Source organism: Staurois parvus, unplaced genomic scaffold (genome assembly GCF_062004578.1).
Source record: "Staurois parvus isolate SC_StPar_1 unplaced genomic scaffold, SC_StPar_1.0 ptg000979l, whole genome shotgun sequence".
Classification (NCBI taxonomy): domain Eukaryota; kingdom Metazoa; phylum Chordata; class Amphibia; order Anura; family Ranidae; genus Staurois; species Staurois parvus.
The window spans coordinates 313,530-327,476 of record NW_028318775.1 but is presented as its reverse complement, the minus strand read 5'-3'; the positions used below and the strand labels follow the sequence as shown (position 1 = coordinate 327,476).

Sequence of the window (13,947 nt, the reverse complement as noted above, 5' to 3'; positions counted from 1 at the left end):
TTGTAAACACAATGGCAGGGGTCCTGCATGATGTCATTGATCAAAACTGGCCATGACCATATTTGGTGAGTGACATCACCCAGCATCCACGTCGGTTTGTTGACATTTAGCAGGCTGCCATTGTGGTGGGGCAGCATTGTCATTGTGGTGGGGTGTCACTAGAGTTACTTTACAAGACGCACTTTAATACAACACACGTGATGGGAATACTGGATATTGTTTTATTAATAAATGTCTTGTAAGGATAAAGCTCTATGTTTTGGTCATGTCTTTTCGGTGCATATTTGATAGAGGAGGAGAGCTAAGAGAGTGGAGGAGATTCATGCCCATTGGACACAAGACATCAGTCCATAGAAGGGACACGTGCCATTGATGACCTCACCTAGCGGTTTGGTCATATACAGTTGTGTTCAAAATAATAGCAGTGTGATGAAAAAAGTGAATAAAGCTCAAAATCCTTCTAATAGCTTTTATTTCCATCCACACAAATGCATTGGGAACACGACACATTCTATTCCAAATCACAACATGAAGAAAAATACATCAAATTTGTGTTGTTCCTCTAAAAAAATGGAAGAAAAGTGAATATTAGACGGTTCAAAAAAAATCGCAGTGTTTGTATTCTTCTTTACAAACTCCAACATTCACTATATAAACTGAGAAATGTTTGAAGATTTTGCTTTCCTTTGAATGACTTCATGAATATTTGGTTGTAGTCGCACTGTTTCTGAGAACTGCTGTACATCTGTGTTGCATGGAGTCACCCAACTTCTGGCCCCTGTGATCAGGTATTCCAGCCCAGGATGATTGGACCACATTCCACAGTTCTTCTCTATTTCTTGGTTTTGCCTCAGAAACGGCATTTTTGATGTCACCCCACAAGTTTTCTATTGGATTAAGATCTGGGGATTGGGCTGGCCACTCCATAACGTCCATCTTGTTGGTCTGGAACCAAGATGTTGCACATTTACTGGTGTGTTTGGGGTCGTTGTCTTGTTGGAACCCCCATTTCAAGGGCATTTCCTCTTCAGCATAAGGCAGCATGACCTCTTCAAGTATTCTGATGTGTTCAAACTGATCCATGATCCCTGGTATGCGATAAATAGGCCCAACACCGTAGTATGAGAAACATCCCCATATCATGATGCTTGCACCACCATGCTTCACGGTCTTCACAGTGTACTGTGGCTTGAATTCAGTGTTTGGGGGTCGTCTGACAAACTGTCTCCGCCCACTAGACCCAAAAAGACCAATCTTACTTTCATCAGTCTACAAAATGTTGCACCATTTCTCTTTAGGCCGGTCAATGTGCTCTTTGGCAGATTGTAACCTCTTCAGCACACGTCTTTTCTCCAACAGTGGGACTTTGCGGGGACTTCTTGCAGATAGCTTGGCTTCACATCGGCGTCTTCTAATTGTAACAGTCCTCACAGGGAACGTCACACCTTCTTTCATCTTCCTGGAGCTGATTGTTGGCTGAGTCCGCGCCATTTTGGCTATTCTTCTATCCATTCCAATGGTAGTTTTTCTCTTTCTTCCACGTCTTTCAGGTTTTGGTTGCCATTTTAAAGCATTTGCGATCATTTTAACTGAGCAGCCGATCATTTTCTGAACTTCTTTATATGTTTCCCCTCTCCAATCAACTTTTTAATCAAGGTACGCTGTTCCTCTGAACAATGTCTGGAACGACCCATTTTCCTCAGAATTTCAGAGAGAAATGCACTGTAACCAGCATGTCCAACATTTGCTGCCTTCCTTCCTTAAATAAGGGCAATAATTGCCACCTGTTTTTCAAAGAATGAATGACGTCACTAATAGAACGCCACACTGCTATTATTTTGAACACGCCCCTTTCAATGAGTGATTCAATGACACAGAATCAGCAGCATGCATGTCATGACTGTCGGGTCTGTTGGATTTCTATTACTCTACTACACCTGCTAGGAAATTATTTGCCATGTAGAAATATCATTTCTACCAAAAACAGTGATTGATCTGGTTAGTGATGTCTGACTGCTATTATTTTGAACATACATCAGGTGAGAGCACATCCAGTGAAGGTGTACAGACACGCTTATTGGTTAGCAGTGTATAGAAGCACGAGGTGTTCCATGAAGTAATTTGGAATTTAAGCATCTGAGAAGATATACTATATTGCCCCAAGTATTGGTCTGCCGGCCTTTCCACGCGCATGAACTTTAATGTCCTCCAGTCTTAGTCCGTAGGGTTCAATATTGAGTTGGCCCCGCCCTTTCTATGCACATGACCTTTAATGGCCCCCCAGTCCTAGTCTGTAGGGTTCAATATTGAGTTGGCCCCGCCCTTTGCAGCTATAACAGCTTCAACTCTTCTGGGAAGGCTGTCCACAAGGTTTAGGAGGGTGTCTATGGGAAGGTTGGACCATTCTTCCAGAAGCACATTTGTCAGGTCAGGCACTGATGTTGGGGGAGGGGGCCTGGCTTGCAGTCTCCGCTCTAATTCATCCCAAAGGTATTCTGTGGGGTTGAGGTCAGTACTCTGTGCAGGCCAGTCAAGTTTCTCCACCCCAAACTCGCTCATCTGTGTCTTTATGAATCAGTGGGGTCATGCTTTACACCACTGCATCCAATGAAAAGAATAGACTAAAACAGAAAAGAATAGAAAATAAAGGAAGAGTATAGACTAGAATAGAGAATAAAAGAATAAAAAAGAATAGAATATAGCCATCTTCTGAAATTCAAATTTGAAAAAGAATAGAATAAAAAAGAATATAGCGGTCTTCCAAAATTCAAATTTAAAACATAGATCAGAAAAGAAGATAATAACATAGAATAGAATAAATTAGAATAGAATATAGATGTCTTACAAATTTCATAAAGAATATAATAGTATAAAATAGATTAGAAAAGAATAGAACAAAAAATAAAATAGAAAATAAAATACAGTAGAATAGAAACATATAGCAATCTTCTGAAATTTGAATTGTGAATAGTATAGAATCAGCTATTCTTCACAATGAATTTGGATCGATTAAATATTTTTGATTATGAATTTGATTCCAATTTGAATTCAGTTCGAATCCATTGGAAAAATTTGAATCTGGTCGAAAGTAAATAAACTAAACGAATTTCGTTATTAATGCGACAAAATGAAATGAGTAACTTAGCGATTTGATCCGAAATGAAACAAAACTAATGATTTTGTTCTGCACATGTCTAGACTTCAGTGGGAGTGCCTGAATATATTTTTTTTAAAACATAAATAACCTTCTCCTCCTCCTAGTAACTAGCTTTCCATTGGCTGAAATAAAATTGCCCAAGCCTGAATACATCTGAAAAAAAAAATGCAGGAAAAAAAAACATTCCAAAATTGCATGTAAACGCTTTTCCTGGGGGGTGAATGCAGCCCAAGTATTTGGTGTTTCGGACACATCACACTGAGAAATCTCCGGATCTAATCTGAAAGATCTGGGATTTGTGGAAGGCAGTCGGAGCCGAATTCTGCTGATATCCTATTCTAAGGCTACTTACTTGGCATGGTAAAGCTGAGAGTCATTTCCTCCTCCAGGGATCTGTGGCTGACAATACAGAATAATACATCTCCGGGTTCAGCGTCGGTAGACGGCTCCACAGTCAGCTCACTGGTCACACTAAATGTCCCATCGCTGTTCCCCAAAGGTGTTGTGAAAGAAACGTCCTTGTCCCAAGGTGAGCTCCTGCTGTTACTTTTACTGGATTTAACCCATCGGATCTTCACAGCTTCTGGGTAAAAATTACTGACTTCACAACGGACAGATCCCGTGATTCCAAGTTCAATGTGTTGATCATGGCTCAGCGCCGTCTGCGGCTTAACTGTACAAGGAAAGACAATTATTCATTATTTCTATACTAAAGGCTAATTCCACTTAAAGTGTCACTAAACCCCCAACAGTACAATCAGTCTGTAGATGCAGTAAAGCATGCTTGTTATACTCACTGTGGTAATAACAGGTAAGGTGTGGCAGCTTAGTTGTGCCCCCCAGTAGGTAAATTACTACACCTTCTACCTTCATCCATCAGAAGGCGCCGTGCTGTGCAGCACAAGGGTCTCAGCCTTTGGGCTGGGTGTATGTAAATTTATTGTATATTCCAGCATTTGTGGTTTTATTTATTTGCTACATCTAAGTAAAATTCTGATGTGACAAAAGCTGGTGTTGGGATTGCTTTCCTCGTTCGTGACTTCACTGTATCCTCGGGAGCCCACCCCGGTACACGGCTTACAAATGCAGGGTCCGGGGAGATTGGATACAGTGAATGCAGGGTCCGGGGAGAGCGGATATAGTGAATGCGGGGTCCGGGGAGATTGGATACAGTGAATGCAGGGTCCGGGGAGATTGGATACAGTGAATGCAGGGTCCAGTCAGAGCGGATATAGTGAATGCGGGGTCTGGGGAGACCAGATATAGTGAATGCGGGGTCCGGGGAGAGCGGATATAGTGAATGCGGGGTTCCGGGGAGAGCGGATATAGTGAATGCGGGGTCCGGGGAGAGCGGATATAGTGAATGCGGGGTCCGGGGAGAGCGGATATAGTGAATGCGGGGTCCGGGGAGAGCGGATATAGTGAATGCGGGGTCCGGGGAGAGCGGATATAGTGAATGCGGGGTCCGGGGAGAGCGGATATAGGGAATGCGGGGTCCGAGGAGAGCGGATATAGTGAATGCGGGGTCCGGGGAGAGCGGATATAGTGAATGTGGGGTCCGGGGAGAGCGGATATAATTTTGATTCGAAACAAAACAAATCTCATGTGACTAGAGTAGATGTGGAGCCTTTTCATGATCATAGGATGGCTGTGTTACTTTTGAGGTCTTGGCTGGATTATATGGCTGCTCGGGTTGCAGTCTGGACTATTCATCTCCACATACTATATAGTAGTGAGGGAGTCCAGATTTTTTTTACAATTTTACACCTGGTGAAGACAGCTCTCTGTGAATGACCCATGCACTATTGGGTTGATTTACTAAAGGCAAATAGACTGTGAACTTTGCAGGAGCAGTTGCTTCAGAGCTTAATAAATGAGCAAAAGCTGTGCTGACTTCCATCGTCCAATTATGTGCAAGCAAACGTGCATTTTTTTCAGTTTTCCTTGCAAATGATTGGGTATTTGCAAAGTGAATCTTTATCTCATGCACAAAGCTCTGGAGCAATTGCACCTTGTATGGTGCACAGTCTATTTGCCTTTAGTAAGACAACCCACATGTGTGAGTATAATTATTTTTATTCCTTTCATTATCAATAAATGCATTATCGGCACTGTCTAGTGCACCTAATGTTTCTCTTTTCTTGCGGATCTCACTGTGCACCTGATACTTGCAGAGTAGATGTAGCGGAGTCGGAATCTGGAGTGAAGATAACAAAGCAGCGATAGACCCCTTCATCTGTGATCTGAATGTTGGGTATGAAAAGACTGGCATTGCCTTGTTGGAGGTCTTTGTCACGCATGTGAGATCCGGGCCTCAATGGCATATGCTGGTAACTACTAAAACCATAAACCTCATGTTCAGTTCCATTTTGTAATCTGAGAGTCCAGACAACTGCTAGTTTCTCTAGATTCAGCGGTATTGGGACACCAGACAGCCGACAAGAGATGGTGACATCTTCTCCTCTAAGGGCTTCAGAAGGAACATCTTTCCCAGTAACTCTCAACCATCGAACCTGAAAATCACCTAAAAAATTAGAACAAAAAAGAGTGAATACAATTGTACAGGATCACTTGGGACAGAGGAAACTAAACTGCTAACGTAATCCAGTATAACACTGCAATGGCACTAAAACCACTTATGGACCCCCCCCCCCCCCGCAATGTACTGTGGACAGGCGGGCCGTGCAGGCAAAGCAACATACTGGTCTGTCATTGCCTGCTTTTGGGTTTAGGGAGCAAGCATGAACGCCCCCACCACCGACACCTACTGTGATTGTACACAGCGGGAGTCTGTTAGCAAGTCTGACTGGTTCCACGACACAATTCAGGACTAGGACCTGCTGATCAGCTGTGTCCAATCACAGCACAGAGCTCTGTGTTGATGAACAATCTGTACACAGAGGAAGATCTATGGTTCTTATTTCTGCAAAGCAGGGATGAGAAACAAAGATCTGTTAGTAAAAGCAGCACATAATACACACATTACACATTGTTGGGCACATATTTATTCCCTTGATCGCCCCTAGATGTTAACCCCTTCCCAATTTTGGTCTTTTTTGTATCGCAAAACATAAAAAACCCAGTAGTGGTCAAATACCACCAAAAGAAAGGGCTATATGTGTGAAAAAATGATATAAATTTCATTTGGGTATAGCATTGCATAACTGTTCAATTACCACTTAAAATAGCGCAGTTGCAAATATCAAGAAATGCCCTGGACATGAAGGGGGTAAAACCTTCCAAAGGCCAAGTGGTTAGACCGGGATCCAGCAAGGTGATTTGACAATGGAATCAGTAATGGTAACCCTCCAGTATGCTTCAACCTGAGGTTCTACACTCCTATATCCCCTCTGAATCCAAGATGTGGTGCAGATGCAATCAGTTGGAATTCTGTTTCATATTTTCTGACTATGCCCCTTGATTCGGCCTTTCTGAGAGAAGGTAGAAGATTTACTGTGTCAAGTAAAGTGTGAAGGTCCTCAACCTTCTTGGCCTCCCTTTCACAGATATACCCAAAACCTCTAAAAAATTGACCACCCATATCCTAACAGAAGGTACGAGACCTATCCCTCTCCACTGGAGGACAACTGTTGTCCTGTCTCAGCCAGACCTACTGGACACAGTTATGGAAATTAGGAAGATAGAACATCTGATGGCTAACATTTGGGATAGACTGGAGACATCCTCTCAGATATGGGCACTGTGGGATCAGCCATCTTTTAGAGCTTTCTTTTGGTGGTATTTAACCTCCCTAGCGGTCTGATTATGTCAGTATTTCTGTGCTCAAAGTGGTAAATTTTTTTGCATGGAAATATGTTGTTATTTTATTGTAGGCCTGTAATTTTTAGGAATAACTCACTGAAATCTGTCCGAACAAGAATCTAGAAAACATCCCGGGTATGATAAAATTTGAAACACGAAATCATAAATTATAATATAATAAATAATCGTAAAAAATAATAATATAATAATAAATTTAATTCAATAATATAATCAAACCAAAAACACTGAAATGTGAAATAGAGCGCCAAGTTCGCACATCGCTGAGCTCAGTCGCAGAATCGTTTTCAGTGTCTGATGAGGAATTTCCCCCACCAATCATTATCACTCAATTCTGCAAGTGGTTCTGATTTACTATCGCTGTTCTCTAGCCGGTCTAAACCACTTTTGACCTAAAGGGACGCTTTTTGGACATTTCTCAGTTTCTAGGCAGAAAGAACAGTAAAAATGCAGGCAGGGCGCCGGACAAAGCACTCGGGACAACATGTATGTGAAATGGTTTGATACAGTAATGGAATACTACCAAATTTTAGTGTATTGAGTGAATGTCACTTTTAAAATTTTTGAATTTCCAGCCGGTTCCATCCCCGGTATGTCCTGATGCTCCCAGGGACCGGAACCCGGACAACGGATGCCGGCATCGGCTAGAGGAGATAGCCGGGGACGCTGCAGGGGGGACATTGCGGGAGCGCAGCACAAGGTAAGTGAAACAGGGATCCCGGAGCAACGCTGCAGGGCCATCCTGAGTGTAGCTCGGGGTTACCGCTTTTGGTACTGAAAGTTTACCCCAAGCTACACTCGGGAATACCTCCAGGGGGGTTAAATCACCACTGGGTTATTTTTTTTATTTAATGCTATATAAACAAAAAAAAATACTCAAAATTTTTAAAACAAAAATCCATTTTTCTTAATTTCTGTTATAAAATTTTCCAAGCAAAAAATATTTCATCATAAATTTAGACTAAAATGTATTCTGTTACAGCTCTTTGGTAAAGATTCCCCAAATCAGTGTTTATTATTTAATCTGTAGCAAAGTTATAGACTCTACAAACTATGGGATATACAGTATATTTGAAAATTGATCTACCCTGCTGTCCTGACGTCCGGTCTCAAATCTTGAGGCCTTCAATGTCAAGACAGTACAAATACCCCACCAAACGTCAGGATAGTACAAATACCCCCAAATGTCAGGACAGTACAATACCCACAAATGTTAGGATAGTACAAATACCCCCTAAACATCAGGATACTACAAATACCCCCCAAATGCCAGGACAGTACAAATACCCCACAAATGTCAGGACAGTAAAAATACCCCCCAAATGCCAGGACAGAACAAACACCCCCCAAATGCCAGGATGGAACAAACACCCCCCCAAATGCCAGGACAGAACAAATCCCCCCCCCCCCCAAATGCCAGGACAGTACAAATCCCCCCCCCCCCCAAATGCCAGGACAGTACAAGTCCCCCCCCTCCAAATTTCAGGAAAGTACAATACCCCCCTAAATCCCCCCTAGATGTCAGGGCAGTACAAGTACCCCCAAATCTTAGGACAGCACAATACCCCCAAATGACAGGACAAGTACCCCCAAATGTCAGGACAGGACAAATACCCCCAAATGTCAGGACAGGACAAATAACCCCCCCAAATGACCCTTTTTTGGAAACTAGACAGTCTTAGGTATTTAATCATGTGATTGCTATGACTGGCCATAACGCTCACATGATATCCCGGCTCACAGCAGATGGGTATTGAGCTCAGTGATCCACTGCGTCCATCAGATGGCGGATGAGTTCCTACTTACCATTTGAAGGGAAAATCCTGACATCCTGGGTCACATTACGTGGAATTACAAGAGTTTCTTTGACCTTTCTAGATGTAGGGTTCATATCATACACATAATCTGCTTTCCATCGGTGGTGGGTTGGAATGCACAGATGTATTTTTGAACATGAGTGGTGGTGACGCAAGATTAAAATGACTTCCATTATGACTGACACTGATTATACATGTTACTTGTTATAAAAAATAACAGGCTGTATGTATGGTTGATATGAGGTATAATCACTTGGGAGCGCTTCCTAATTTTGGGGAGGTGTCCATGCTGTACGTAAGAAACATCTTAATAAAAAGACAACTTTGAAGTAGGTAGTGTTTGCCAAAAAAAACATTGATTTTTTTGTGTAGCAGCAATAATTGATGTGTTGGAAGCAGTAGAGGCAATACAGCCAAAAACTAACAAAGTATAGACTTTAAAATAAGAAAGCTAAAGCTATTAACATCATATACACTGCCAAACAGGGACAAAGAAAGTCACAGCGCATAGCTTGTTGGGATCTTCTATTCAGTAGCACAATGTATTGTGTACAAACCACAAACCATAATCCTCAAACCCACATTGCAGAGATGACGCAGTTAAAAAAAATGAGGCAAGAACATAAAAAAAAACAATTGGAATGGGCCCCAAGGCAGCGATGTAAGAGATAGAATTTTTTTTTTCTCTAGAAAAAAACGATTAACTATTGGCCATTAAGCAAGCATCTCTACTTGGACATTACGTCAGAAGAATAGATGAGGCATATTTTATTTAGATAAAACAAATTTCAGCTTATTATATCACACTCAAGAGCCAGAAATGTTGTACAGACACGCAGCACACCATGTAAGCGTTCTTACTAGGCTGCAATGCAAGACAAAGATTAGGCACAGTTGTGCTCAAAAGTTTGCATACCCTGGCTGAAAATGTGAAATTTGATATTGAAAATATGACTGATCATGCCAAAAAATGCTCTTTTATTGAAGGATGATGATCATATGAAGCCATTTATTATCTAATAGTTGTTTGGCTCCTTTTTAATCCTAATGATAATAGTTAGAGGGGTCAAATTTCGGATAACAGAAATCAGCCAAATGGCCCGGATTAAAAGTTTCCCTCCCCTGGAATGTTTGGCCTTGGTACAGACACACAAGGTGACACACACGGGTTAAAATGCCAATTAGAGGTTAATGTCCCACATCTGTGGCTTTTTAAATTGCAGTTAGTATCAGTGTATAAATAGTCAATGACTGTTAGCTCTTACATGGAAGCACTGACTAGGCTAGATACTGAGCCGTGGGGATCAGAAAGGAACTGTCAAAAGTCCTGCGTAACAAGGAAATGGAACTTTATAAAGATGGAAAAGGACATAAAACGATGTTCAAAATCTTGAATGAATATACCAATCAGTACTGTTAAATCACCTATTAAGAAGTGGAAAGTTCGGGAATCTCTTGATGCCAAGGTCAGGTAGACCAAGAAAGATTGCAGCCACAACTGACAGAAGAATTGTCCGGGATACAATGGGAAACCCATAGGTAACCACAAGAAAAATACAGGCTGCTCTGGAAAAAGACAGTGTGGTTGTTTTGAAGGAGTCCAATATGATGCCACTTGAACAAAAATGAGCTGCATGGTGGAGGTGCCAGAAAGAAGCCTTTACTGCATCAATGCACAAAAAGGCCCGGTTACGCATGTCAGGGTGTTGTCAGGCATATTGTAACCGGGCTTTTTTGTGGCATTGGTGCAGTAAAAGCTTCTTTCTGGCACCTCGACCAAACAGCTCATTTTTGTTCAAGTATCACAGTATTGTACTCCTTAAAAACAACCACACCATATTTTTCCAGAGCAGCCTGGATTTCTTTTGAGGTTGCCTGTGAGTTTTTCTTTGAATCCCGGACAATTCTTCTGTCAGTTTTGGCTGCAATCTTTTTTGGTCTACCTGACCTTGGCTTGGTATCAAGAGCTCCCCGAACTTTCCACTTCTTCATAGGTGATTTATCAGTACTGATTGGCATATTCAAGGCTTTGGACATTTTTATATGTCCTTTTCCATCTTTTATAAAGTTCCATTACCTTGTTACGCAGGACTTTTGACAGTTCTTTTCTGATCCCCATGGCTCAGTATCTAGCCTAGTCAGTGCTTCCACGTAAGAGAAAACAAACTCATTGACTATTTATACACTGACACTAATGGCAATTTAAAAAGCCACAGATGTGGGACATTAACCTCTAATTGGCATTGTAACCCGTGTGTGTCACCTTGTGTGTCTGTACCAAGGCCAAATATTCCAGGGGATGGAGACTTTTGATCCGGGCCATTTGGGTGATTTCTGTTATCATTATGATTTAAAAAGGAGCCGAACAACTATCTGATAATAAATGGCTTCATATGATCCTCATCCTTCAAATAAAAGAACATTTTCTGGCATGATCAGTTATATTTTCAATATCAATGCCAAAATTTCACAATTTCTGCCAGGGGATGCAAACTTTTGAACACAACTGTATGTTTGATCCTCTTAGAATATAAATGAGAGTGTATAGCATACAAGTACCACCGCACGCTGTTTCACCTCCAATGTGAAAGAGACTTTTGCTCAAGTCCCTGCCCATCAGACATGCTACTGGGTGCACAGCACAGCCTTGAAGAAATCTAAGACCCTCAAGAAGGCACAAAGTGAATGCCTCCCCTGGGCCCAAAGAGTCCAGGCGGGTAGATTTTTGACAAAACTCATCCAGAGTCAAGCCTGGGTACAGCAGTGTGTGATTTGATAGGACATCATCCAAATAAACAACACTACTCAAAAAAATGAAAAGAAAACCCATCAGATCTCAATGGGGAAAAAATCTCCTGCTAGATATCTATACTAACATGGACGGGGTAATGTCTCAGGAACGTAAGGATGCCCCATCATTTGATGGAAATGAAAATTATCAACCCAGTCCATTTCATTGCAGCAACTCAAAATGGTCCTCAGTAGTTTGTGTGGCCCCCATGTGCTTGTATGCATGCCTGACAACTTTGGGGCATGCTCCTAATGAGACGACGGATGGTGTCCTGGGGGATTGACTTCCAGATCTGGACCAGGGCATCACTGACCTCCTGGACAGTCTGAGGGGCAACCTGGCAGCGTTGGATGGACCGAAACATGACATCCCAGAGGGGTTCTATTGGATTTAGGTCAGGTGAGCATAGGGACCAGTCAATGGTACCAATTCCTTCATCCTCCAGGAACTGCCTGCACACTCTTGCCACATGAGTCCACCAGTCCTCCAGTGGGGTGTCCCAGGACATCAGGGGGGCCCAAGTAGCTGGGTGAATCGAATGTTGACAGGGAGGGTGATTGGTGCTGCAGGGGGACAATTACTGGAACGGATCCCCTATATGTCTCGCTCTGCAGCAACTGAAAGCCAGTTTCTTCTCCTCTCCCTCCTGTCGGCTTTCAGCTGCTGCAGAGAGAGCCATACAGGGTATCGGTTCCAGTCATTTTCCCCCCATCGCACCCATCAGCCTCCCTGTGCACCATATGTTTCCAACTGCTGCCCGGGCCCCCTGTGTGCTCCCACCCCCGCAGTGCTGACAGCTTCCCTCCTCTCCTTCTATCCTGCAGCTGCAAGCACACAATAGGATCTTTAAGGATCAAGGAAAGCATCCAGTGAATATGGTACATTTACTAGCCCCTTCCTTCCATGAATGAACACAATGAGTGATTGGTACCAATCATACAATGTCTTCAACCATAACTGAAGCATAATAAACTGATTTTTTTTTTTAGAGGGTGGGGGCCCTGTCATGTTGGCTGTATGGGGCCCCATAGTTTCTAACAGCAGCCCTGGTTACAGGAAATACAATGCTTAATTTGATACTCTACTTGAAATAAAGAACTGTCTAATTCTTTTATTCATTCTGTTGTGTAGGCATCCTGGGCATTTATCATATTTTCCAACTCCTCCAACCTGGATCAAAATGGCCAATAATATCTTGACAAGAGAAAAACTGATGTACAGTATAGTAGCCACATAAAGAAAATTATGGAGTTATTGGATTAAAATGATACTAAAGTCTTGGGGTCTTTTTGTTTTATTCAAATAACAAACATGTCTATACCTACCTGCTCTGTAATGGTTTTGCACAGAGCAGCCCCGATTCTTCTCTTCTCATGTCCCCCACCAGTGCTCCTGGCCCCTCCCTCCTGTCGGGTGCCCCCAGAGCAAACAGCTTGCTACGGGGGCACCCGAGCAGGTGTACTCCTAAGCTGCTGCACCGTGTGTCCATTCACTTGCAAAACCACAACTTGGTCCCACTCCCTCCTGATTAACTCACTGGCTGTGATTGACAGAAGAGGGAGCCAATAGCTTCCGCTGCTGTCTCAGGCAATGAGGAGGGAAAGTCCCTGGAGAACAGAGGCTCTTGTTGACATCGCTGGATTGAGAGAGGGGCTCAGGTAAGTATTAATGGGGGGGCTGCTGCACACAGAAGGTTTTTTACCTTCATACATAAAATGCCTTTAGAACCACTTTAATACTCTTCCGGTCATAGCCCCAATAGCTTTGAAAATGAATAGATTGCTCTCTTAATACTAAAAATCCATATTGAATATACTACAGAGCTGATCCTCCTACACATGAGGATGAGATAGAAAAATCAGAGAATCCCCTGCACTCAAGAGTGGTGTGCTGATGATGGATAAATGTCAGGTCTTTGGCACTTAAAATGGCGGCACAGACTTTGCTGCCCTCTAAGGGTCGGGGAAACCCAGAAGAATCGCTGTAAAATAAGGGAAGAAGGGCGCACCAGCCTAGTGCTTTACCTGAGAAAAAACTTTAATAGTACAAGAATAAGTACATACTCACAAGCAACTGTGATAACAATAGTCCAAAGCGACCTGGTCACCAAGTCAACTCCCAAATCATGAGAGGACCCTGCAGATCCTCCAGCCCTGGCTCTAAGGAAGAGAGGAGCACCCCCCGAAATGTGTCACCCATCTGGGCCCTTGTACTATTAAAGTTTTTCTCTCAGATAATGCACTAGGCTGGTGCGCCCTCCTCCCCTTATTTTACATGAGGATGAGACCCCTATTTTGGGATATTTATCACTTTCCCTATTTCTAACTCTGTACTGAGACATTTTGACATTAGACCATGGGAACAGCTTCTTGATCCATCTCCTTATTTCTACATAAATGTCA

General features: G+C 42.6%; 1 protein-coding gene and 1 long non-coding RNA gene across 2 annotated transcripts in view; one reads left to right on the top strand and one right to left on the bottom strand.

The window, feature by feature from the left end:
- The window catches only part of LOC149441488 (natural cytotoxicity triggering receptor 3 ligand 1-like), a 64,815-nt gene that overhangs the window by 29,724 nt on the left and 21,144 nt on the right, over nucleotides 1–13,947 (bottom strand). The window contains exons 2-3 of the mRNA XM_089657279.1: nucleotides 5,319–5,681; nucleotides 3,510–3,830 (exon numbers count right to left, since the gene is read on the bottom strand). Of these exons, the coding sequence (XP_089513405.1) occupies nucleotides 3,510–3,830; nucleotides 5,319–5,681 (684 nt within the window). The remainder of the gene's footprint in view (nucleotides 1–3,509; nucleotides 3,831–5,318; nucleotides 5,682–13,947) is intronic.
- Nucleotides 3,369–12,823, top strand: LOC149441489 (uncharacterized). Its single transcript, XR_016307366.1, has 3 exons — nucleotides 3,369–3,686; nucleotides 7,513–7,637; nucleotides 12,677–12,823. It is a non-coding gene; the product is annotated as an uncharacterized LOC149441489 (long non-coding RNA).